At 39.9% G+C, this 27788-nt stretch overlaps 1 protein-coding gene across 6 annotated transcripts; it reads right to left on the bottom strand.

Moving 5' to 3' along the window:
* Positions 1-53: 53 nt before the first annotated feature.
* lipeb (lipase, hormone-sensitive b) lies at positions 54-27788 on the bottom strand. 6 transcript variants are annotated; one of them, XM_015053138.1, is made up of 16 exons: positions 27639-27788; positions 27231-27285; positions 23189-23229; positions 18359-18600; positions 17286-17570; positions 16867-16957; positions 16511-16537; positions 15481-15626; positions 14975-15160; positions 14065-14217; positions 9642-9786; positions 7214-7441; positions 5489-5689; positions 3102-3283; positions 1627-1893; positions 54-1251 (listed from the first exon to the last, which is right to left on the bottom strand). In XM_015053138.1, exons 1-16 carry the CDS (start codon positions 27727-27729, stop codon positions 847-849), a joined length of 2745 nt encoding a protein of 914 aa, XP_014908624.1. In that variant the 5' UTR covers positions 27730-27788; the 3' UTR covers positions 54-846. The 6 variants fall into 6 exon arrangements, with proteins under 6 accessions (XP_014908624.1, XP_014908631.1, XP_014908654.1 ...); XM_015053145.1 differs by lacking the exon at positions 16511-16537; XM_015053168.1 differs by lacking the exon at positions 27231-27285 and having other exon boundaries at positions 27639-27726.

The raw sequence follows: 27788 nt of genomic DNA, 5'->3' as shown, positions 1-27788 counted from the left end.
AAAAAAAAAAAAAAACCCCCCGCAAAAAGTTCAAAAAAATATTTAAAAAAAAAAAAAAAAAAAAAAAAGCGTAATTCTCAAGAAATCAAGTAAATCAATTCCTTTAGCTTGGAGTCTTTTGGTTTGTTGTGTTTAGCTTCGTTATTCTATTTGGAGAGAGTCAACACAGTTACAACCCACAAAGTGAGCTATATTGACTCCCAAACAGGCATAATGGGGAAGACAACGTGGAGTTATTAAGGGTGATTTAGAGTGGATTCCTAAAGGACAAGTGGCCACATTGATGCGGATGAAGCGTACAGTGTGCCCACGGCTATCTGATTAGGGCCTGCCGCGGCCCAGATGAATCACCCATTCAGGCGTCGTCGTAGCAGCGTTGCTTGTGCTTTATGTCTGAGCTTCGCCTGCCTAACAGCGACTCCTTTAAGTATGTGTGCTGCTCTGTGTGTGTGTGTGTGCGCGTGTGTATTGGTCTTTGATCTGAGAAGCTTTTAAATTATCTCATTCTGAAACATGACTGCCTTTTTGTGGGTGGGTTCGTTTTGTCTGCCAGATTTGCGTTGGTGCATAATGGCGCGCGGACGAATGGTAAGAATCGAGAAGCAGAAGGAGATACATTTCAGCGCTCCACCTCCTCTTATTTATTGTTCACTGAGCTTTCCCCCCCCCCAGACTGCCCCCTCCCACTCCTCTTTCTGTTTTCCTAAGATGCTGCCTTCGTTTCTCATTTAGGAGTTGCGCTGCCTACATCAGTCTGACTTTCATTTACTCCCCTCTCTCTCTCTTCACTCCTGTGGGTGAACCGCAGCCTCTCCTCCCCCCCGCCACCCCAACCCCAAACCTCATTTAAGCACCGATGCCACCGGCGTCAGTGTTATTTTGGGCTGCGACAGCAACCAAGCCCTCCCCATCAGAGATTTTAGAACCTCTCCCGACGGCTGCCTCTGGGTCGTCAATGGGGTCGGGAAGGAGAGCACCGTTTTCTCCAGAAGGTCTCAGGTTGCCCCTGTCGGTCCGCTCCAGCTTGCGGTGCTTGCGTGGCTCCGGGGGCGTGTCCTCCTGGTTGAAGACGGAGCGGATTCGCTCCACGCAGACGTTGGCGGCCTCCCTCGTCTCCCTGGAGAGCTGCGAGAGGCTGAGGAAGCCGTGGGGGAGGTCGTCCACCACGCACAGTGTGACGGGCTGCTCGACGCTCCTCAGACGCTTGGCAAACATCACAGAGTCGTCCAGCATGGGGTCCAACGCACAAGCCTGAGAGGAGGCGGTGGGAGGTGGGGGGGAAGAAACGGTGAAAAACAAATTTAAACTCCCTTCAGACATGTTAAGAATCTTAATTACAGGATGAAGAGAGGGAGCTCAAGCAGCCCAGTCTCTTTTGTTCAGGTTTTTTTTTTTTTTTTTCCTAAGTCTCGCTGACTCACTTAAGGCACTTAAAAATCAAGGCTAGTTTCCTCTTCGTCATACAACATCCTCATCAAAAAGAAAGAGCAGGCTGTAACCTCAGCTAAACTGAACATCTCTCGAGACTTTTTTAGAGGGTTTTGTTTCCTCTCAAACTCTGATCACTTCTAAAACCCTCATTTTAGCACAAAAACAACTACTAGACGGTAAAATATGCATTTTTACCACTATGTGTACAGGCGGCAGCCCCTTCAGCATGCTGTCAGGAGCCAGAAGAGGCGAGCAAAAAGGATCCTTGACGACCGGAGAGCTCTGCATCCTCATTTCAGCGAGCTGCTCCGAGCGCAGCGGCTCAAAGCCCAGAGGGAACTCCCTGGGGTGCGGCAGCTCCGATCCCTCCTCTACGGCCGGGGGCGGGATGGCCACAGAGGACAGGTCGTCGGACATGGAGGGGTCACTGTCCCTGCAGAGAAAGAAACTCACGTCTTCTACCTACAGAGGAGAACAGAATATATATTTATCCCGTTTTGGTCAGACAGCTCAGAGGTCATAGAAAAACTGAAGAGGGTTTGCATTTTTTTGTCTTTTTTTTTTTTTTGCAAGCAGACAGCACTTTGTCCTTGTGAAAATAGAAAAGCATTGGCAAAGTGCCTGAGTCCAGGCTGGAAAAAAATCAGATTTCATGGAGAGAAAGATTATTTAATGTCTCACATTAATATAGGCTCTTTTTTTTGTTGCCAGAACTGTAACTAATCTCATCTCTCTAGAAGAGAGAGAGAAAAAGAACGAAACAGTGATTTTCAAAGTATTTGGATTTCTTTGAAGGAATTTTATAGTAAACTGTTGTGAGAGAAAATGGCATTAGCCGAGTAGCCTCTCGAAAAGGAGGCATGGAAAGTTTTCTACATGTTCAGAAGTTTACATACTCTTTTAAAAAAGTGCTAACTTTCATTTTAATCTTGGGCTATAATGGGCTTCAAGTTTGATGATTCTTTTCCCACTGGGAATTTAGTTTTTAAAACAAGAATAGGTGCATAAGTTTTAATTTAAGTTTTTATTAAACTCAGGGTAATAAATTAAAGTAGACTGTAATGTAACTATATGTCCCCATAAACACTTAGTTCAAAATATTGACCCTAATAAATCAACTCTTTGAACTATTACTAAGTATTATCATTTTTAGCCAGTTCCTTTACCTTGATGACGTTTTTCTGCAACTTAATAAAGTGCATTTTTCCAAATATATATTTAAGCTTGCCAGGATATTTTTGAAAACCGATGATGCGAGTTAAAACAAAAGTTCTTATTCATCATCAAAAATTAAAGAAAATGTTTCTTGTATGGTCACTGCCCACAGGAGGAAATAAAAAACAGTTCAAATTAATAATTAAATGAAACAAAATTAATGATATTCGTACCATGACCAGCAATACATCCCTCAATTCCAAACATGCTTAACTTTTCAAAAAGAGAAAATGAATGTCCAATTCCGATTACAATCAAGAGCAGAAGGACTTTTCTTCCCTTGTGAGGCGACTGCAACCGTCACAAGTTATCAGCTGTGCGGCAGGCCTAATTCCCACTTCAACCCCCACCAACACTGCAGTGTTGTGTTGAGCAACATCCTATTGTTTAATGGCATTAAAAATCGTCCAGAGAGCGAGCTAATCTCAACGTAAGCAGGTTTCAGTGTGACATACAGCGTGCTCAGACATCAGCGGGGAGCTCTGGGGGACGGGACTGCTGTGGGACTCCAAGTCCTGGCACGTCTTGCTCTTCACAGATAATTTTCTGCCGGGCAGCAGCGACGGCTCGTTGGGCACAGGCGGGTCGGCGTGAGGAGAGGAGATGGAAGCTGCCGAGACGCTTTTTCTCACTGTATCTGGGAAACGAAAGCAGAGATGGAGGATGGAAGTTACTTCACAAGGAGACTTTGTTTGGCTCGTGTTAAAACTTTACCAGTGAACATTTTGAGCCCGTCGAAAAAGTGTTGATTATTAAACTTTTTTTCACATTTTGTCACGTTACGACCACAAACTTCAGTTTAATTTATTTGAACTGTATTTGTGTGTGTGTTAGACCAACATAAAGTGGTACGTGACTGAAGTGGACGGAAAATGATTTATGGCTTTTAAATTCATTTTTAAATACTCTGTAGATCCACCTTTTATTTTAATTACTGATAGTTTTCTGTGGTTTATGTCTCCCAGTTTTTTTTTTTTTATTGCTAAACTTTCAATTTTACCCCTTTCTCCTAGCAAAAACTCGCACTGAAATAATTTGGAGAACAATCATTTTCGTTCCATTCCGCAATTATGCTCCGCTTTGTGTTGTCACAAAGCAATTTCAAGGAAAAAAACTCTGTCGTTGTCGGGTAACAAAAGGCGCATAATATTTTTCAAGGCACTGCAGTAAATTCACATCGGATAAACAGCGCTTGAAGGACACATGAAAAATTAAGCCAAGCGACTCAGAATACCTTATTTACTCCACTGTTTCTGATTTCCATGCGTTCTCTCTTTGACAGCCAACAGCTAAAGGCCCAGGATGCAAATTTGAGGCGCATCAGGAAGAGGAGAGAGGAAATGGGTGGAGGAAATCCAAAAAGAGCCGTCAGGGTGATATCATCTCCCCGCCCCGAGCTGTCATAACACCACCGTGTGCCGTCACGCCTGGTCTCCTCACAAAGGCCTACCCAATCTTCTATTTTAATAATGAACCACCTCAGCACTATGATGGCCTTTTATTAATATGCCTCCACCTATGACACTCCCATTAGATTCGGCTTGCCAGCTGTAAGACTGTCACCTAACTAAGGTGACACCAATAAAATTACATTTCCCCTTCAGATTTACAGCGGCAATAATTAAAAATTACTGTCAAGATACTGATATGAATGGCGCTACAGGATTATTACTCCACAGAGTGGATGAGGCCATAACTGGTTAGTAGGACGCTGAAGAACAGGGATCTACATCATTGACCTCCTCGATGGGGGATGTAAATAAACTCCGGCATAGTAATGCCACTTTAAGGGACGGAATAAGGACGGAGGAAATATGGGATGTAAACAGCAAAAGGCTTTGATTTTCATTCGCTGTGTGCAAACAAACAATTAAACCTCAACCTGAATAAAAACATTCCCTCTAAAGACAGCCACGATCACAGGGCCGCAGCATTTCCACACATTCATCATGTAAAAACCTCAGACATTTCTACACTCAACTTTCAAGAGCTCTAATTCATTCCATATTTGTTTCAAAATATAAAACACTAAAGTTCATTGTGAATTTATGGCATAGTTTTCTACAATAGCGAGGCTTTAAATATCGGAGCTTCAAAAAAAAAAACAGAAAATGAAAGGAAAAGGAAAAGGCAGGAAGGACCAAAGGGGAAGGGTGCAAGGATAAAAGTAAAATGAAGGATAGGGACAAGGACAAGAGAATGAAAAACAAGGAAGCAAGGGAGGGCAGCAGAGAAGAAGAAAGGAAAAAAGAGATTAAAGGACACAAAAGGAAATAAAGGTGGGCATTTAGCAGATCGTTTATCATGATGAATTTCTTAGAGGTACAAATCACACTTCTTTATATAACATTACAAAATTAATGTCATTTGTGTTTATAGGCTATAATTGCTGTGACACACACTGATGGTCATACAGTTACCTAAAAAATGTAATAAATAGTTCTTATCACTTTTATCATCATTACGGTGATGATAAAATTGATGGCCCTGCAAAAATATTGTGCTAAAACTTTAAGTCTATATCAAAAACCCTTATGATGAAATAAAGAATAACGTCTGATAATAGTCATTTTCTCTTTGTTGCATACGTATCCAGACCTGGAAAATGTGAGGAATTTGAATCCAGTTTTATTCAGACTGAACAGGAGTAACGATTTCTTCACGAGTTCCTAGTTTAGGTCCTAATGGCTACTACTCAGACTAAATATTAAATGAATTGGAATCCTTTACTAAGCTGCTGCTAAACTACTATAATGCTTTCACAACCCTCATTTAACTTTCAAATGTTTCACCCTTACTGCACACGCACACACACACACACACACACACACAGAGGACACACCGCTTGTCGGTGTATCGGGGGTTGCTGGTGTCGTCTTGGCAGATGTGTTGGAGGAGGCTGATGCTCTGTTGGGATCCAGCAGAGATTGGATCCAGTTAGAGGCTCCCTGTTGGAAATCCCGCAGCAGCAGGGCCGTATCTCTCCTCACCAGGCTCAACGTGCTCACTTTTTCTACCTGCTTCTCGGTCTGCGGCTCATTACCTGGAGGAGAAGACACCAGCAGAGAAGATGGCAAAGCAGCAATGACAGGAAACGCATGATCCAAGGAAGAAAAATCACTTTCCAAGGGGGTTCGACGCTGCTACCAAATTACCGGCAGCAATTCATAGACGGTCACATCGGGAGGGAAAAAAAAAAAAAAAAAAAAAAAAAAAAAAAAAAGGGGGTTTTAAACAAAAGCAGAGGCGGCGCAGCACAGGCGATATGTCAACATTTTACCTTGTTTTCTGCTTCATACAGTAGTGTACAGTTTGCCACTGCTCTCAAATTTTAAAAGAGATTTGAATCAAAATGGGTTTAATGACATTATTCCAGTGCAACTGAAAAGAGCTGAAGAGCTAGATGTCATATGGTGATCTTACAGCTGCACAAAAAACGAGTATAAAAGTTATCCTTGGTAGGATATAAAATATCTAGAACTTCAGTCTGATATTGCAAAGTTCACTTTGAGGAAATGATAACATATACATGCAAATGGAAGTTTTATGATAAAAATATCCTCTCATAAATCAAATAAAACACAAAACGTAGCAGAGCAAAGTGTCATCAAAAGATGAGAATCATCTTCTGTCATTCATTTACATAGATTTTGTCACAAGTTGCATTTTTTAATATCAGCTGCACAGTGATTTTATCAAATATTTCAAAAGCAACCCTTTTCACTATTCCAAGAGAAGTCATGCAAATTATTAATAATTTACATCACATCATTAGCAGCAATTCATCTTGTCCTAAGCTTGAGGTTTATGAGATCCATAAAATGAAACAATTCAGGACATAAAACGAACAAGCTTTAGTGCAAAAACCTTTCCAATACACTCATCAGCCACTTCATCATTAGCTACCACTGGCCAAACTTTCACTCTTAAACTGGAATGATGCAGTTGCAAAGTCGATGTTTTTTCCAATCTGATATTGTTCAGCTAGTTTGTGCGAACTACAGCTTCAGTTTCCTGAAGCGTTTCACCCGGTGAGGTCCGTCAGCTTCTGCCTCGACACGCTGTACGTTCAGAGACTGCATTGAAAGCACTTTGTAACAAGTGGTTGTTTTAGCTGTAGTATCCTTTCGATCATCTTAAATCAGTCTGCTTACTCTGATCTGACACCAACAAGGCATTCTGAACCACAAAACCGCTGCTCTCGGGATATTTTCTCTTTCCGATTATGCAGCAGATCTGCAGTTTCTGTAACACTCAGTTTGAACAAAAAAAAAACATCCTATGTTCAATCCCTTCAATCCTCTCCATTATTCCACATTCTGATACTCAGTTTGAACTTTAACAAGTTGTCGTTTTCAACGCATCTAGATGGCTAATTACAGTAAAATTCCTACCATGGGTTTGGCTCACTTGTAGGTGGGTTAATAAGCAACTAAGGAGGTCAAAAAAAAAAAAAAAAAAAAAAAACACCCAGAAAGTGTGGATCTTTGCAATTCTCGACCTTTAAAAAAAAAAAAAATAAAGTCCTCAGTACCGGTCTTTAAGAAATAAATAAACACAATCCTACCTGCGTAGGCACTGAGACACCTGGAGAGCACGCTGAGCGGCAGCAGGGGATCCATAAGTGTAAGCAGACGGGAGGGTGACGCGTAGGCCGTCAGCAGGGTAGCTGGGTAGGCCGCCACCAGGCCATCTGGCATTCGCACGCCAAAGGCAGCGGCGCGCATCGACGTGGTCACACACAGGTTGCCCCCCGCGCTGTCTCCGGCCAAACACACTCTCTCTCCGGTCCATCCTGTAAAGATTGAAATATTTATTCATGGAAAGGTGAAACAAAAAAAACAAAAAAAACTAAATAACTAAATAACTCAACCATCTTTGGAAGTGCAACACGGTCTTCACCGAACAACAAACAGATAATATGCGACTGCCAACAGGTGTCTCGTCGTTTGTCTAATTGCGGTGAGATTTTTCTGTTACAGGACAAACAGAAGACTCCACCGACATCACTGTTCATTAGACAGAGTGTGCTTCGGTTTTCAGAAGGGTTCTGTCTGAATATTGAACATTCACAAACTGCCGTAAATTTTTCAGCAGCTGGCACAGAGAAGCTCACAGCACGGTCAATTTTCAAGTGATAAATGAAGCCTTGTGGCAGAGACAAGCAGGTGAGGATGTACAGATGCACTCAGACAGCTTCACACTGAAAAAGGATTCAACCTTCATTTCCATTTTCTGATTGTATGATTACTCATTTACCAAGAAAAATAAAAAAAAAACCCATTTAGATCTGTGTCAATGTTGCGTGTTTAAAATTTAAGTTTCTATTTATTTGGAAGCGCACAATGAGGCCCAATAAAGCTGAATCCAAGTGCATTCTCGTGAGAATCGTGTTGTAATGTATACATGTAAATAAACGTTTGTTCCACTATTGTTAACAATGTGTGCATGCATAGTGGATTCAGGGATTTGTCTGACAGTTGTGCTTCGTCTGTAATTACTCTGTTTTAAAGGAATCGTAAAATTCAAAACGTTTCCTTTCGACTCTGCAGTGCTTCAAAAAATACATCTTTGTATTCACTGTATCCCCCTATCTGCCTCTAACATTCCTGACTTTGTTTTCACTTTGACATGCTCCATCCACTAGCAAACTTAATACTGATCAAAGAGTGTAGCCTCTTAATTATGTTCAGTCTACTAAATCAAGGTCGGTCAACTTTGCTTTAAAAGGCATCTGAAGATCACTGGTGGAATTAAGGCTCATTCGAGTTCAATGTTAAGCATCTGGGTACTTATGTAAAGAGGGATACCTCTGGAAAAGAAACAAGGGCAGATTTTGCATTTATGACATGAAGTGACCCACACTGAAATGTGGACACTTTAGAAATCTCTAAAACCGTTTCCAAAGGATAAGTAAAGCAAGACTGAAGCTCAACTAACAGGATTTTACACTAACAAATGTTGCTCCTTCCTTGACCTATAAACACAGACTGACCATGTACGATATATAAGCTACAGCTGCAAGACTATAATATCAAAAGGCACAAGAAAAAAAATGGATTGCTCGTCAAATTACAGATCATCTTAAAATAGATATATTTTTTAAACCAGTATAAATCAGATGTAGGAAAACCTTTTTTTTAGAGAACGTCAGAGGCTCAGTAAGTTAAGGTGAGCTTAATTCACTGATCCTTGTCCTACTGAAGTTGACAAGTTAGCCATTACAGTTTCAAGTAAAAATTACCTTGCTTCCCATTTTCTGTTTTTTTTTTTTTTTTTTTTTTTTTTTTTTTTTATAAAATTGTTAAAAGTGGAAATTTTTAATCCAGTCCACTAAGTTTATCAAATGGGCTCAGTAGTAGGTTAAATTTGGTTTAGTATGCAAGTTTATATCTTAACACTACATGCTGTCTCACAGTCTATACATGTCTGGGTTTGTTTTAAGAGTAAAATCTTACATTTACATTGAAAAAGGTTCGCTCCGGGTTCTTGTTTGGAAAGTTTTTGAATCGTAAAGGATGTACTTTATCGCCTACATTTTCTCCAAGGACTCTCACTCATATTAAGTGCCGTTTGGTAAAAGGGTCCAATTCCTACAAGATAACTTGAAAATCTTTGATCATCTTTATGCAAACAAGTGCTCCTCTCAGGAGAATTTGAGTGTAGGAAAATTTGCCTAATGTATAGGATTCTCAGTCGACTTCTCCTCCTCCTCCTTCTCCTCTGTGTGACTGTAAATATTAAATCAAAAGTCCACGGGAGTAAAACGAGCCATCAGAGGGAACTGTATAATCCTGCCCAGTATGATGACATTTAGTCTATTTTGTTTTCTTTGACAGCATGACATCAGCGAAACACTGCGGGCAGCTGATCCTCAGCACAATGTGAGAAAATTAACCGAAAGGCGTCATCTAGCCTTTTAGCTAGAAAAAAAAAATGTATTAATACACGTGTAAATTTTGTAATTCTGTGCGATGTGTGTGTGATGTATGTACCAAGTAGATGGTGGTTTCTTAGAGCCCAGCAGTAGGCATAGAAACACTCTTCAAGTGCCCGTGGGAAAGGAGCTTCTGGGGCCAGAGAGTAATCCACCGAAAGGATGGGAACACCAAGTTCCTGGGACCAGCTTTTCAAATAAGGCTGTGCAAAAAAAACATAAAAGCAGGGAGGGAGGTAAGACGTTATTAATAAAAGAGAAGCAGTCTATTTGCCAAATTTATTAGAGTCCGCAGTGGTGGAGTGCAGCCAGAATTAAGACACAAGGATAAAATGAACATTAAGTGTCCCTCTGATCTCATTTATCTGCTTTTTGGCTTACAGAACAGACAAAACCAGAGCAAGAGGCGAGAGCTGCCCTCACAGTCTCCTCCATTTGCCCTTTTATTTTTTATACAGCAATAAATGCAGATACTTGTCCTACTTTTCAGTGTGAAGAAAGCCAAGACGATGCTGTAGATTTACAAGGATGTTCTATATATTTTTTTTTTTAAATAAATAAAAAAAAAAAAAAAACGACTAGAATGCAGAGTGCTTCTCTGTATGCCTGTTACAGTCAGGTTAAACGTTTATTGTACGTACACAGTGACCCTGAAATGTGAGAATGGCCGTGGTCCCCTTTTTCTCTGTTTAGCTTCAATACTTTTGAGTTGCTGTGACAGTGCTTTTAGTCAAAGTGAAACATCTTCACTCAAACCGCCAGGGAGGAATGAAGGTGTGTGTGCATGTTTGAATGTCACACCACCAGCTTGTGATTTATCATGAAAAAATAAATAAATAAAAGTAAAATAAAAACAGCAGTCAGCTTGGGTGTGTTTAAGCCTTAATCTGTCACACTAAATCTTGGATCACAGCAACAGAGAAGTGAGCGAGCTTGCAGAATGAGCACAGCTTTGATTTAGGCGATGTGTGAATCAGTGAAAGGTATTCCTAAGGTGAGGGTAAACATTTGAGAACAACATTCCTTCACTGACTGGGAGTCTACAATGAGTTAGAACATGCAGCTGAGTGTGTGGCAAAGGTGTCAGTCAGAGGCAACACATCAGCTGCCTGCACAGAAAAAAAAAAAAGAAGAAAAAAAAAAAACCGCTGTGCATGCACAACACACAGCCCAGTGGGCAGAGAAGAGATGAGTGTTCTTGTTGAGGTGGGATAGAGGCTGTTTAATTTTACATGACTTTGGAAACTCTTCACACATATATACACACTCTTCTTGGGTTTCCGAAGAGGGAATTAATGAGAGCTCCGACTCACTTTCAGACAGGCAAAGCTGTTAATCTGCAATCCTTTAATGCTGCTACCCAACACTTGATGCTCTGCATAAATTGCAGACATCACATCTATTCTTGATCAGAACTTTAACGCACAATGAATCAACCACTGGCTCATTCTGCAACTGAGGTTGATCAAAGTCTTTTTTCTTTATTTTTTTGTTTTTGGCTGGAGGACATAACATGGATGTTCGGAAGGATGCAAGGGAAAACATTTGGTTTTGATTCTCAGAGAAAAACTTTTTTTTCCCCCTCGGCTCTCCCTGTCGTGTTCTTCCATGAGGGATTCAGACAGCCAAGGAAGAAAAAAAATATATATATATGAAAAAAAGTGGGAAGCATCAGTGCCAAAATGTGACAAAGGATACCGAGTGAACAAAGGATTGTCTGAGATACTGGCAGGACTGCAGTCAAAAAGAAAAGAGTGAAGGACAGTCCGACATGTCTTCCATTAGAGCCTGGGGTAATTCTTTCTTTCTTAATCCAACATGACAGCGCTCCGCACCCTCGCGATTGCTCCCTCTCATCCACAAACTACCATCCAGCTGCAGACTAAGGATGCCCATGTCCTTTGCAATTTCACAGAGCCTTGTCTTGTAACAGCTGTAAGTAGCTAAATACCGCAAACAGTCACAGATGGCCAAGTTGGCACAGGATGAACAGGATCAAACCATTGGTAACACAATTCTCTCTTTCATCAAGATGAGCTAAGCAAGTAATGCATGTGCTGCTCCTGTGGAGTTGCCGGTAATATAGCGCACACTTTAACTAGAAAACAAGCTCATTAAAACAGATCCAGGCTGGGACGGGGCTGGCTGTTGGATTTAAGGGGTAGCTTGAAGTGTAAAAGTTTGACAGAATAATGTCGGGTTTTCCCAGCTCCGATCTCGTCACTCCATCCACATGCTGTTCACACACACTCGTTCTGTAGCGAGACGTGCATCTCTGCCCCCACCGAGTGGCTCTTCTGACCTCAGAGCCCACTGATGTTGGAGAGGTTCAAAGAAGCAGGCAGGAGCAGAGCACAGTACGCAGAAGGATGCAGGATGTTCCGCAGCTTAAATTAGTGATGTATGGAGAATATGTCATCTGGTGAAGAAGCAGGACAGCTCAAGTTAAATGAAAGAGGAAGGTTCGCCGTTGTCTTGTTGACAGTAATGAAAAAAAAAAAACCCAAAAAACTTTTGTTTTTAAAGGGCTTTTGCTTGGATATCAGAAAAAGATGTAGAAGTTTTTGTTTAGCTTTGTGCCTCAGTTGGCAGAGCACATGCACCGTGTGCCGTTGTCCTGAGCTCAATTACCACTCTTGGATTTGCTGCACATCTTCGCTCTCTCTCCATCCCATTTACTCAATAAAGGCCACTATTGCCAAAGAATCCATAGGAAAAATAAAGAAACTTAATGGAGAACAGGGCAAAGTACAGAACTGCCCGTTCCCATCCGTTTACTGGCTCAAACAGTGTTCCTAAACCAGCGGTGTCTGGATCGAAGCTCGCAAACCATTTACCAGTCTCGGAACGATTTCATCCGACCAGCGACTGCAATTTAATTCAGGAAGTTGAGACAACTTTTATGAGTTATTGGTAAAATATTCAAATGGAATCTGTGCAAATCAAGATATGAATGATTATTAACCATGTCACTTTTTTGTTTTGAATTCCACTGCAAGTAAGACCACAAACATCCAGTGACTGTTAGTCAGAAGCTGACATTAAACTCTGCTAAATGGAGAATTTTCAAAGAGAATGATCCATATCCTGTTTTTGTTGAGAAGAGACAAAAACACATTTTTAAATTACTGGCCAAAAGCCAAAAGAGTTCATCATAAAATTTAAGAAAATCATATTCCTTTTTTAATACAGACACACACAAAAATCAGCATCATTATGCTTAATAAAAAAAAATGTAAAAAAAATCTTTGGCCTCCAAATAAAAGCTTTATGATTTAGAACCCCACAATCTAACCTTTTAACTTGATTGAAAGAAAGACGAACTCGGCTGTTTGGAAATATTGTCAGATACCAGAAAAATCCACTGTGACAGTGTGGAAACGAAGCGCCTCCCATAACTCTGCTTTGACACTACAGTTTATAACTAAGAGCAGGATGTTTGTAAAGCAGCAGATTGCAGGCTGGCTATCAGATGACGTGACTAACCAGCAAATGTTGTCCCGTTTAACTCCCGGCATTACTCTAGAGCAGAGTGGTAAAAAGATCTTATATTTAGCACAATAGGCAATTCAAAATGACAAAATTGTACAGGTTCATTCTATATTCTGGCCTAAGTGTTTGTATTGAAATCAAAATAAATTAAAACTGTGATGACACAAGTTAAAATTATTTTAGTATTATTTTTGATGTTTTTCTTGAGGTTATCAAACTGTGACAATCTGATACTGACCCATCAATCTGATACTGACCCATCAATCTGATACTGACCCATCAATCTGATACTGACCCATCAATCTGATACTGACCCATGCCTCGGACTGAGTCGTGAGCAGCAAGGATGAGGCCAGTAACTAAAGCACTAATATGCTGCACAGACAAAAGGGCAGCTCTGTGTGCACTTTGTCAGTAAAGAAAGCAAAGAGAGTGGTCAAACTTTCAATTAAGTTTTCATGGAATAATTACAACAATAATTAGCTTAACAGCTCATTACATGCAGCACTACTGACAGGGAAAGCGGAGTGGCAACCAATTGCCCCTCCGTTGTCAACTTGTATCTGTCTCTTTAATTATCTGGGGTTCGATACAATTAGTTTGAGTAAACACTATTGAAGGAATACAAAAGGTGAATTAGACTGGATGACTGCGCTAATGAAAGCTACTCAAATAGGGGGGGAAAACAACACTAGAGTAGCTAGTCTGACAGTGAGGAATGAGTGTGTACCGTAATGTTTGTAATTTATTTTGTATGCTACGTTTGCATATTACTTACCTTTTTTGTTCTAATTATTATTACCAGATCAATGTGCCGTGCTAAGAAACAATTCAATATTTAACAATTAAGCCATTTTGTCCTCCAAAACATTAGCTTAAAAACTAAAAAAAAATAAGTAACAATTATTTTGCCATTTGCTTTTGAACTGAGGAAAAGAAATACATGTTTTTTTTTTAAACAACTATTTCATGCAGGAGCATCATTTCACCTCATGGGACTTTGAGGTCTGTGCCACAAAGCCTCCCCCATGGAAGTGGATGAGAAGGCAGGGGGAAGAAGGGAGGCGCTTGGTCTTCAACCCCAGGGACAGAGAAATAGCACCTCCCTCAGATCGAGACAGAGATAGCAGTGTCTCGCTGTCCTAGAAGGGAAGAGAAAGGCGTTGGATTAAAAATCTAAACGTAAGTTTTGGTTCCAAACTTTCCCATTCTCTCTTTATAATCCTTGCCACACACAAATAAACTGCATGCATGGCGCTATGTGCTGCAAACAGAGTCAAATGTCTGTGCTGATATTTTTGCAGCTGAAGCTAGCAAGCAGAGCTCCTCTGAGAGCTGGATAAGCTGGTGGTTCTGCAGCAGCTTGTTGCCAACGCGTCCTGCGCCAGCAGAACTGCACAATAATTCCTATTTATCAACAGGAACAAACAGCAGGGACTTCTACTGCTGTAGGCTTGGATTCTGACAGCATAAAAGAACACTGTTGTCTTGTTGGAGCATTATCTCTGGCTTAAGATGTTTGCTGTTAGAATTTCTGGTTTATTACCAGTGAATAAAGAAAGAAGAACAAGCTGAAACGGAGACAGCCGGCCCCCGGAATAAATTCTTGCTTCTGAGGCAGAAGCAAGAAGTTCAGTTAAGAAAAGTTAAGTGATAGCAAAATGATGATGATGATTCAAGGAGGAAATCTGATCTATCAGAAAATCAGGACAAAACAAAAGTCAGATTCAGCCAATTATGAAGATTAACAGGGTGGATAAGTAAAAAAAAATAGAAGAAAAACAGCCATAAAAAAGTTTTAAGATGCCTAGAAACTTTTGCCAGGGTTTCTACTTAAAAAAAAGAGCTAGTCTCTTTGCAGCCATGTTCATTTAAACTTGAAGTTAAAAATGGGATTACCTGTCCTTCACGCAGCTCATAAGAAATGAGTCTCATCTGAACAGGAGCGGGGCCGATGTGCGCCGAAGGTGGAGCTATCGTTACAGACTCTGTGTGGTTTGTGGCTAGAGGAAGGTCAAAGGGCACAGGAGGCACAGAAAGCGCTCTGTTCACCTTGACTTGAGTAGAGGTCATACTGGCAAGACTCTGGAGAAAAAAAAACACAAATAAATGAATAGAAGTCAGACATGAGGTAGCAAAATCACCAAGGTAAATTGATTGGTCACTGGATGAATACGTCATGAAAAACAAGATGAAATGAATGTCTTCCACTATTACTACTGTTCTCTGGAATAAAACAAAAAAAAAGGCAGAAAAGTCATTTTCCTCAGAGAAGCATAGGATGTATAATATATGTGATGATAATTAAATTACAATGTCTCTCTGTGCAGTAAAATCAGATATCACACATTACAAATGTCTTACAATGAGTCCACCGTGCGTCGCAACAGGAGGACATTACCCACCGACAGGACCTCCGTCTCTGTGATGTTCCAGAAGGCCTTCCAGAAGTGTACATCCAGGTTCTGAGTTATCCGTTCAAACTCTGACCCCCTCAGCTCCGGGTCAATGGCATACTTGCCCGAGGTAAAGAAAGAGCTGGCTGCCACGCCTGGGAAAAGGAAGACGGTGGACACAGTGAGGAGGGGATGCATGGGAGGTGAATGTGAAGAACAAAGCAGAACCAAAACAATGAGAGTGTCTAGGGAATATGAGTTAAAACAAAGGAAATCAAAATAAATAAAATAAATGTTAACCAAAACACTGACAAAAATAAGGAACAAGTTACCGATGATGAAGGTCAAATACAGGAGGAAAGCAAATGTAAATGCAACGAGGCCACGGCAAACATCAGAAATAGAGAGACAGCTGGAAAAATTGGGCCTCATTCAGTAAAATGTATATTTGGTTCTCCAAAATAAAAATAAAATAATTTCAGGAAAGGACATGTAGTAAATAAACAGATATAATACAGGTACATCTCTATGTATTAAAATCCAATGCAAAAAGGTAACTATATTATCACACATGGAGTGATATGCATTTCAAGCATATTTTTTGATTAATTTTAATTAGACCTACATGAAAACCTCAAGTTTCTCAGGAGATTGGAATGTTAAGCAAGACCTAAGAATGGATTTTTACAACAGAAGTTATTTTGTTGTCTACACACTCACTGAAGGGAAATTGAATTTTTTCTGATTAACAGTTTGGAGTTTCATAAGCTGAACGCTAAAGTAAAAGAAAATAAGAGAAATAAATACTTGAAATACATCACTTCATAACTATTTTAATAGAGATGGACCTATAAATATCATTCAGGTAATTGAAATTTCTTGCAACGTAAAACAGAAAAACACCCAACACTAAGTTAAGAGAATAAAAATATTCAGGACGATAGAAGATATGGTGTAAAAGGAACAACTCAAGAGTAATGTTCAAATGTCTTCCAAGTCAATAAAGAGGAACACAATGAAAAGGTTCCAATAAACTCACCGTACGGTGCAATACCTCCTGCGTCCACTGAGGTGCAGCAGAGAGCACAAGAAACCATCAGAGTGGGGGTATTCCTTTTGTTCGTGTTAATTATTTATGTCTGAGTGCATGTGTGTATATCACAAGTTTGTATATGAATCGGTCTCTGTGCTTAACTGTGTGTGAATGTTCAAAACATTCTGAAATATACGAGAAACACACCAGCCCGCCCTTGAGATTTCAAAAAGGATGAAAGAGCATTGAAAATCCAAACACACAACATCAAAAAGGTGCACAGTCAGGGGCCAAGGAGGAATGCAGAAGAGATGCGAGGACGAATGAGAGCAATGTGTGCTGGTCGATGAGGCGATGCTGACCTATTCCTGACTTATGACGCTTGTAGTTTTCGCCAAAGGCCACGAGGCCGATAGCGATGGTCTGAAGACACGGTCGGATGGCCGGCGTAAACTGGAGAGAGAAAGACATATTATAAAAAAACAAAACAAAAACAAGTCACTTAGTCTACTCCTTCATCAGTACAAAGCAGAAGCAGAAGAGGACTGAACCTGCTGAAGAGGAGCAAATCTACCATTATTTTTCTTTTATTGCTGCAGCAGGATGGTTTATGTTTATCCATTTAGGATTAATTTCAATAGCCCGACATTAATCAGAATCATTGATTCAATATTTTTTGCTCTCCCTCTCTTTATGAATAATACTAGCAGAAGTATTATTCATAACCAGGGAGGAGGCACCCGTAACTCATTCCCATTCCCCACCACTTATTGCATCTCACCTGAAAACCCAGGCAGCGGCCATAGAAGCATCCTTTATGCATGGAGGCGTATTCCCGGACGAAGCTCTCGCTGAGGCCACTTTCGTCCTGGAAGAACAGGTTTCCGTGGCTGTTGTCGTGTAGCATGCACTGCGCCAGGTAGAGCAGGGCGCGCAGCTGACAGAGCGCGTTGCAGTACGCCTCTATCTCTCGCATGTTGTGCGCTACCCGAAAGAAGATGCTGTGGCGGTTGGCTGTGATGTAGCGCCCCTTGTGGACGATGTGGAGAAGACAGCAACGCACAACCTGAAAATAAGAATTTCAAGCAAGTCAAAACGTTAGACTGTTAAAAGAAATGCTTTTGAAGGTGCCTGGAGGGAAAGCTCAACATAACTTGTGGTGCGTCTCCAAACTTTCGTCTATCTAGAAAGTCAAAGTTTAGGTAGCAGAACAGTGAACTGAGAAATTCAAAAGCTGGTCAATAAATTAAACATAATTAGACCCTATTCACCAAATAGATTACTTTTAAAATACTTTCGAAGTTGTAAGTTAAATCATAGCAACATTGAAAGGGGATAAATATTTTGTGACCTCCTGCAAACATGTTTAAAAAAAAAAAGAAGAAGAAGGAAAAGATCTGCAAAAACCAGAGGGATCATAAATGTGGAAATCAAGGGCGATGAGAACAGAGCAGCATTCATTTGCCAAACACATTCAGTTATAGTCTGCTGCGCCAACTGAAGGTCATGAAGATTTATCGATAAGTGTCAAAGATTAAAATACATTGGATCCAGTAGTCGTTGGCAACTGTGCAGTTGGAGGATTCATCTACAACCCCCCCCTCCCCCCGATTTGCAACATAAAAATCAATCTCTGCAACAAATGTGCCGACCTTGAAACAAAGCAATATCAAGTCAAAGATGGAGCAGTTTTTCACCAGGGTGAGGGAATACTGATATGAATCTACTGCAGAGTTAAAGATTTTTTATCCTCCAAGCTGCACCAAGTTGGAAATAAGAAACAGGAATTTAAAATCGGACTCCTGCAGACAAAAAGAAAAAATAATAAAAATTTTAAAGCTTTGCGCAGCTTACCTTGACGAGCGAGCGATAGCCATTTGCAGGTATGTGTGGATCAAAGTCAAAATGTTGATAAACGGCAGCGAAGCCAGAAATAACAGGCTCCAGGCTGCGCGCGTGTTCCTGGATCAGTTTCATGGCCTCCACGAGACGTCGACCCGCATCACCCTGGGTCCCCTTGGCTCCGCCCGAGAAGAAAGTCACGTTTTCTTCACATACGCCGTACAGTGCCGCAAACACTGCCTGGGTGTCCATCACTGGAAAAAAAAAAGTACATGAAAGGGGAGATAAAACAAAAGGAGATTTGCTGACAACATTTCAGTGTCTGTGACATTTTAAGAAACTGTATAAATGTAACTCCTTTGCTTCACGTAATTTCAACAAAACTGACCAGCAGTGACATTTACCGAATGGTTAAAGTTCCAATCTCACCTTTCTATAGAGGTTAAGAGCAAGCCCATTAGTCTGATCTTGTGAGAACATCCAAGAGAAACACCGCACCCACTGGAATTATCCAACAAAATGTTCTTAGTCTGGATAACTAAGCCCCTGCTGCATGGTGTACAGAGACTCCTGGGATGAAATGTGTTAAACAAGGCTTGAAATGAAGCGACGTAAACCCAGGCTAAGCAGCTAAAATCCCCACAAGATCTGCATGGAACAGGAGGAGAAGGCAGAGGCTCTCTGCTAACAGGTCACTGCTGAGAACAAACAGATTGGCCAGAAACTGAAGGAAAAAGAAAGAAACACATCCAAACATGCTCATGAAAGAGTCCCAGAGGGAGGCGTGCAGCTGACATCACACTGCGTGGTATGTTTATCAAATGTGCTCATATCTCTTTCCTAATGAAGGACAATGATACAGCACTGTCTGTTCCTGCCGGACTGTGTTCCTCTGCCAAGTCATCCGAGACGTCGGCTTCCATGCCAGCTATGGGGACCGGCTCGCGGTTCCTCTATAGGCCGACTGTCATGCTGACACAGAAGAGAGACGTGCAAGACAAGACAGCGTCTCCACGCCGGCCAGAACTTACAGAAACAAGAACGAAATAATCATTTTTAATAAATGACCTTAATTAGTATGTGTAGATGGAGACACGAGTAGATAAAGGACACTTAAATGCGAGGCGTGTTGCGATAAATTAAGAATTCAATCTCACATATTTTCTAGAAACTTATTCTATGTCCTTAAAATTAACTTTAAATTCATTTTTGGGACAGATAATCTAAAGAGCTTCAAAGGTTTCAAAGTGATAATCTGAAAATTTGTTTTTTTTTGTTTTGTTTTTTTTTGAGTTATGCAAAAAAAATAAAATATTCAACCCCTTGGCAGATTATGTTTCGTTTAATTTTCATTAAAGGAAAATGACAGAAATCTCACAAAAGATGACAATGGACAAGGGTAAAAACAAAAATCTCAGTTTATAATTCACATTCACAAAATTGTAATGTTAAAGATAATTTATATCCTTCTCAATAATAAATCTAAAAGACTGTATTGCCATTACAGTAACCAAGTTCTTGCGATTTCTGAACTTTTTGAAAGCTTCCAGTACAACTTTGTCAATTCATCCTCTGGGACGAGCTCCAAGTCTGGTCAATTTACCATCATCCTAATCTTTAGCTCCCACTGCAGATTTTCTGTCAAATTTAAGTTAGACCAAGTCACTCCAAAAACTTTAATATTAATTAAATTTACAAACAAGGCACTCAATTTCAAAGATTTCTTCTAATCCAAATCTGTCAGGGGGTTATAAATACATCGGGGCTTAATAAAAATTTAAAGCAAAACTAAAAAAAAAAAGTCTGGATCTCTCTCATAGTAATCAAAGATTTTTTTTTTTTTTTTTACCTCCCAAATAACGAGCCATGTGGCTACTTATTGGTGACACAGATGAAGAATATCGTGAGCAGCTTTACTACAAACATGTATGCAGGAAAAGCAGGTGAGCTGTGTGGACGTAAACACAGGCATCTCCCTGAACCCACAAAAACATTTGAGTTTGTATTTGAAATTCATTTTGCCCTGAGATTATGAAACAGCAGGAACTTGTCATTTACTGGGAGGAACCAACCAAAAGCTGAGAAATGGAAACAACAGTTTATGCAGTGCAAACTCTACCACAGATAGCTACTGCAGCCACGCATCAGTTCCCCCGACTTCCTCCTCCTCCTCACTGGGTTCAAACAAACTTGCATAAAATCTTCTTGTTACGAACTCAAAATTGATCTGGAGACTCTGAAGTCACTGCTGTAATCATGGGTGAATACCATGCATGGACACCGGAGGTTGCCGTTAGTGATGCAACGTGGACGATCCTTGTAAACCCGTGGGAGCGTTTCGACCTGCTTCCTCACAAGCGCTACGAGAAGCCTGAACAAAGTTGGAAAGGTAAAGCGGTGAAAATAATATCTGGGCTTTGGAAAGGAAGAGTAAATTTAGGTAGATATTTGAGTTCACATTTTGGGAGAGAAGAGAAACGATGCTTAAAAGAGTGAAATATTGTTCTTGAGGCTCACAGGAGTAATTGAACCATAATGGTCACACTTATTTAGTTTTTCCTCCGGTTCACAATGACTAATAGAAGTAGTCCTTTCAGTTTGTCAAGGGAACAATAATACTCCCTTGACACCTGCAACAGGACATTAATCAACACGACAATTTCTTAGAAGCTGGAGTTTGTTTTCTGTTTTTCTTTAGGCAGGTTTTTAAGGCAATTCCACAAAAGAAGAAAATAAATCAGGTGCTACTTTCTGAGTAAAGAGTAGTAAACAGTCAGCACTTTGTTTCATTCAACTGTCAAAGAAAGAAAACCTGCTCAGATATTATTAAAAACGCTGCCAATATCTCAATATTTGGAACAGGTGCTACCAAGCCTTGGAAATATGCAAATGCAGAGTTCAGACAAGTATCATCTTGAAAACCTTTAGGTGACTGCTGCTCCTCCTTATAATGGAAAAACATTGTGCTGACTGTTTGGAAGCATTTGGAAGACATTAAGCTGCTGTTTCTATAATGGAGAGCAGTTGAAGTTCCCATACTTCACTTGGTATGAGAAAAGTGTATTCTAATTGCTTGGAAATTGTACAACAGTTTCTAAGCACGACTTCTACACACTTCATTTATATTGCGCACAAGTCTCTATGCAGATGTCAGCTGAGTCACAAACAGTTCAGCAAGCACTTTGTTTTTGCAAAAAAAAAAAAAAAAAAAAACTGACGCATGGCTCCAGCAGTTATAGTGCATCTGCTAAGAGTATGAAATGGCCCCGGAGTCACAAGAAAAAAAAAACAAAAAAACATTTTTTTTTTTTGGGCTAAATTAGAAGCTTAGGAAGACTTAGAGCAAAATTTTAGCTAGGGGAATATTCAGTTATTTGTTTGTACATAAATGGAGAATGATCAATTACTTCAGTATCATGTTTAATCAGTTCGTTTCAGATACTTTTCACATCAAATCAGCAAAATGAAAACATTTCTTTATGCAACACAAGCTCATCTGGTGATTTCATGGAAAACATTTCTTCTACAGAAGTCCTATTTTGCTATTCCAATCATTTCAGACGCTGACATGACACTTAAAAATAAAGTCAATCTAAGCAGAGTGCAACATAAGATTTCAGTTGACATTTGAGATATTGGAAGGTTTCCCACTGCTTCTCTCAACACATTTAAAAAGGACAAGTCCTACGTTTTCTTTCAGCAGTTCGGACTTTATCTTAAAACAGAAGCGTACTAAAACACAACGTGGACTGGCAGGAGTGAAATTACTTTGCATATTTTTGCTTAACAAAGTCTGAAAGATAGCAGACACACAGTGCGAGTGCATCATCTTGAAGTTTCTATTGACTCACTCTGATGTTATGCAAGCATTAGTCATATGAATTCATCACAGGGATCAATGACGAAAGCCTTTAACACTCAGAGCAGTTCAGCAGCTAACAACAAACACATGCATGGCTCCAGCCAGAGGATTACACACAGGTATGAATGTATAATATCTGAAAGTAAACTACACATCAGCAAAAGAGAACATCTATAGATAGGCAATATTCTGTGTGCATTCTCAGCAGGGTTGTGTTAAGTGGATACAGTGGCTGGTCCAATCAAAGAGTCACCCGAATGACACCACTGAAGTCAAACGAGCTTGGGCCGGCAGCCAAAATACAAATTACATAGCTTAATTAAAGCACAGGGATGCAACTCTCTCATCAACTTTCTCCTCTGAGCATGGCCTGATGTTGACAGAGTAAGCCAGGGATGAACTTTACGAACCCAGATCAGCATAAGAGGCTCAGAAACTTAATAACAATGAAGTCGGCAGACATTACAGCCCCATCTAACTTCAGCGAGCATCTCTCATGCAAATGTTATGCAAATGTAAAACAGTTAGGCGAGTTGCTACCATCTCATCAGAATGAAATAGACTTCACACTCTTTTCTTTTTTTTTCTTTTTGACATAATGCCTCAGAGAACAAAAACGTGCTTCCACACTAATTCCAGAAGAGCTGTCAACCTACTCATCTATTAGGAGAAAAACATGACTCACCTCCTGGCTTCTCAACTCTTTGGAGCCTTTCGGGCAATACAGGTGGTCAGCTAATGAATAAAGCTTCTTTTGTGCTTTAATGACAGAAGTGGTCAATGTAAGCCCACTAGAGCAACTACCAAGTTGTACCTTGTCTCTCCACATTAAAGATGAATGAAAGTGGGCATTAATAAGTCATGTACAACAACCAACACCAGCAACATTTCTGACAATGGCTCCTGCGGGGCCAAAAGAGACGTTGCTACTGACACAGAATATAAATGACTGGTACGGATTAAAATAAATAAATGTTTACCAGAATCTGAGTTCAAGGCTTTGTCCATGTCAGCCTCCTCTCTTCCATGAGAGCATTGAAAGCATGAAGAAAAAGAAAGGAAAAGATAAAGAAGAGATGTGTTTTTAGTTGATGTTGTGGATCTGCTGCTCCTGCGTCTTCAGTGCCTAGCTCTTTGGGTTTAATCTGCACGAGAGCATGCCATATTTCTAGTCCTTGGAAGCAACGTGGGTCCTTCTCTAAACTCCTCCTCCTGCCACATTTAAAAACACAGGAAATTTAGGAACAAACCATTTTCCAGTTAACCGTCTCCCCTGTGACAGAGGGCCGTGCTGCCATTGGCTGGTCAGCTTGCAACACCCTGTGAACTTTAGCTCAGTTGGCAAAACCTCAACATTGGCAGACATACAGCTATGAAAGCAAAACAGCATCTGAAATGTTTTTAATTTGATTTATATTGGATTATCAAAGGTCACTTACAGGAACAAGTGTAAACAAGTTAAATCACCGGTTATGAGATGATGATCAGGCAAAAGTAGTGATATCTTTTGAGACTTTACACATTTTATTGAATTACAAACACAAACTTTAAAGTATGTTCTTAGGATATTATGTATTACACCAAGATAAAGCAGATAGAAAAAGAACTGTTGAAAGAAAGCCATTACATTTTCTGTTTGTTCCCAACATGGCAGTTTTCTACAAGGCATGAAAAGCACACAACAATAATCTGGTCAGATTTTACAAAGAAGCAACTTTGTAGAGTAGATACCAAATTCTGCATGTGGCAGAATACTAACAATGCACCATGAACACAACTTATCCTTGGTGAAACATCATGATGGCAGCATCATGATGTGGTGATGTGGATCCTGGACGAGCCCCCAATTTGTAATGGTGTGGTTCACCATCCAGAAAGACAACCACCCTAAATATATTTCAAGAGCTACAATGGAAAATAATTAGAACGGTATAGAATGCAGTGAAAAGTGATTCTGCAACAGCATTATGATGATGATAATAATAATATTTTTAAATCAGTTATTTTCCTTCCATTTTAAAACTACGGGATACTTTGTGTTGGTCCATCACACTGCATCCAAATGAAATACATTGAAATTTGTGGTTATACTGTGACAAAACATGAAATGTTGAAGGGATATGAAAACCTATTTCAATTAAACTGACATAAAAAACAGCAGGCGAATGAGAGAACTATACCTTCTAAATGTATTATTTGTTAAAGCAAATACAGCTACATAAAGGTCAGTAGAAACAAGAACAAGAATTTGTCAGTGGTAATTACCATATTTGTACTAATCAAAAGTATAGGATAAGTAATTGAATGCTACTTTTTTTTATTCTACTCGATAATACTGTAACATTATACTTTTTTGGTGTCGACGTTAGACTGAGTTTAACTTTTAAATGTAGCATCTATGATCAAACAGATATTCCATAACAAATTAGAAGCAAGTGGAAACTCTTGAGAAATGTGAATGTTTACACAGCAAACACGTGAAGCCTTAAAAAAATAAAAATAATTTTACTTTTTCTCCTGTGGAAAGCATGACCTCAGATAAGACTTTTTGGCTGATACCACAGATGAGTGTTTCATAACTTGATGGAGAGAGATGTGACCTTTTGCCCAAAGACAGATGCATAAACACCACATCACTTAAGAAGCATGTTGTTTTCTGTTATTTTTACCAAACACAAGAGCATCCTTTCCCATACTAATCCTTTAACCATTTTAAATGGCGTATAAAAGATGATTTAATTAGTCACCATCAACCTGTGGCTCAGGTTCTCTCCCATTTTATTGTTTTATATTGTCTTACAAAACAATAAGACAATACAAAATACACAACGTGGGCTGGCAGGAGTGACACGAGCATACAGTCAGACTATAAAACAAAATGCTGACTAATACAGGTAATTAAGCTGTACATGCTGCTAACTAGTCTTAAAAAAATCACAGCAAGATAAAGTTTCAAAAAGCTTTATAATTAAAAAAAAAACTCCATGGCAAATATACCAAGGATGAAATAAAACCTTCAGAAAAAAAATTACCAACAAACGAGTCAAAAGCAAGATGTAAGGATATTTTACCCTTTACAGCATTAACTATTCTTTAATTGGTTGTACATTTTAACCATGAGACAGTTTTCTCTTATGGGTGTGGAAAAAAAAACCTTGCTTGACTACATTTATGGCAAGAATTTGAACTGTTTTCTTTCACTCGAAGGCCCGACTGAGCCTTGGTTATCATCAGAATTCGATGATGTGCTAACCTTGAACAGGCAATTCTTAAGTTTTAATTTTGTACTTGTCAAAAGTCTTACAGCAAGCTAATTGAGTAAAGCTATACCTAGAACATGAAAATGCCTCATTTATTCCTTGTGGAGTGTTCCCACCTGAGCAGTTGCCTCCATCAGCATATTTTCAGGTTGAAAGTTTAAAGGTTTGCTCAAACAAGACTTCTACTTGTCTTTATATGGTCATGTCTTCATATGACGGAATATTTTACTGATATTTTCTAAGGATACAAAAAAGTCTAGAACAGAAAGTATAGAATGTAAACTTTCACAATTATAGTTTACAGCCAATTCAAATCTACCATTCAGTTTTTCACAAATGTAGCAAGACCAATAAAAAAAAAAAAAAATAAAATTTAAGTCAGTTATGTTATGCAATCATGTGGAAGACTGCTGACTTTAAAGTTGTCCAGCAGACTGTCACACCCTCCACAGGGAGTGTAACCAAAAAAATGCCATTGCAAAATAAAATGCCTGCTTACAGAGTGCTGTAATGGAAAGCTGGGGGGAGAGAAATCCTGTAGAAAACTGTAGAGGCATATGAGATAACTGCAGCCTTGACAGAATGGTGACACAAAGCTCATTTCAGAGTTTGATACCAGCAAAGTCAGGCGGGTTACAGAGCTTTCAGGAGAAACAAACAGAAAAAGCAATTTTGCTCAGTGGTTCAGAGTCCGTTTTTCTGGTGAAACCAAATGTAGCATTTTACTTGGAAATCAAGGTTCTGGGGCTTAGGGGAAGAGAGACACCAGGTCCAACAATGCAGAGGAGCTGAAGGTCGCTGAACCTAGGCTTCCCAACACTTTGGGTAAGTGCCACACACTGATGGCATTCATGACAGCATGCCACACTGAAACAATCACACATGCAAAAGGGTACATGCAAGTCCATTTTTGTCCTTATGTTACATTGAAATTTACAGAGAAAACTAATCTGGTGTTTCCATTACCTATAAACCAAACTTCACTTTTGATATATGCTCCTGAAATAAATCTTTTTGTTTGTGTATTTTATTGAGATGTTCTTTATTCCTCTACTTTATACTCAATAAATGGGGCACAAAACAGAGGAAGAAAGGGACGAAATGATAATACAGAAGTATGAAAAGGGGGAGCAGAAGGAAGACTCTACAAGCCTGGGCATCCCAGAGAGTAGCCTTGCACTCACTGACATTGGCAACAACAGGAAACTAGTAACAATGAGCCTGCACACCCCCACCTAGACAACAAATGCATGGCTTAGTTCAATGGTAATCTAAAGGCAGCAAAATTAAAATTATCACAATCAGACCTGGTTTTATTAGGGCACCTTATGTAATAATAGAGATTAGGTGAAAAACTGGTAATCTAATTAACTGGATAGCTAAGGCTCCATATAATGGAGCCTTAGCTATCCAGTAGTAACAAATGGATAACTTAAGAGCTTATGAGAAAACATGACAATATTCTCATTGTTGTGGAGTAAAGGCTTCAAGCTGGTTAGTCTGGCATGATGCAATCAGAGTTGTAGCAAGTCAAGACAAAATGCAAGTATCCACAATGCCTTGCTACCATCCTTCAGGAGACTCTTTAATCGTCATTCTGAGCCAGCCTTCTCTGGTGTCATAGCAGTAGATCGCCATCTATTGTCTTAATAGATTTATCTACAGCGCTTTACGAGAACAGATAAACCCTTCTCATTCACATCCTACACCCACTGTTTTAATCTCATCCATCCAATCCCCATCCCTTTTACTGTCAAAGTACCTGCTGATCAGGTTGGCGCTGTCAGGGTCAGCTGTTGACATTAGAGATGGGAGACCTGAAATTTGCATATAAATACAGATGACAGCCATTTGTTATTGGGTAAAAACGCGATTACGAATATTTTTACTGGATACTGTCAGTACTAATGGGGATGCTCTTGACTACAGACAAAGCAGGAAGTGATAGTGCCTAAATAGGCTGTGTAGATATAACCTTAACGTCTTAGTTTCTAATCGACACTACAGTAAGTCAGTAGAGGCTATTATAAATCCAGCGGTGCTACCCTAAAACGGCTAACCTAGCTGCTAATATGTTAGCTGTAGGGGTGAAGACGTTCCGTTAACAAAGGGGGAGTCACTGCAAGGACAAATGCCGGGAAGCGAGGTGGCACAGCAGGGAAAAACTTACCAACAGGACCCTCTTTGAATTTGGATGAGCGTCTTCCATTCACAACTCTCTCCAGTCTGTTATTCCCTCCGCCCTTCTTACTCGACGCCATCTTCGCCCACTCTGTTTACGCACCGCCTCTCATATGTCCCTTCATACCTACCTGACCGC

Source organism: Poecilia latipinna, unplaced genomic scaffold, assembly GCF_001443285.1.
Source record: "Poecilia latipinna isolate Pla-1442-1.1 unplaced genomic scaffold, P_latipinna-1.0 Scaffold54, whole genome shotgun sequence".
NCBI lineage: Eukaryota > Metazoa > Chordata > Actinopteri > Cyprinodontiformes > Poeciliidae > Poecilia > Poecilia latipinna.
The sequence above is the reverse complement of the archived record's forward strand: the minus strand, read 5'-3'. Positions and strand labels throughout refer to the sequence as shown.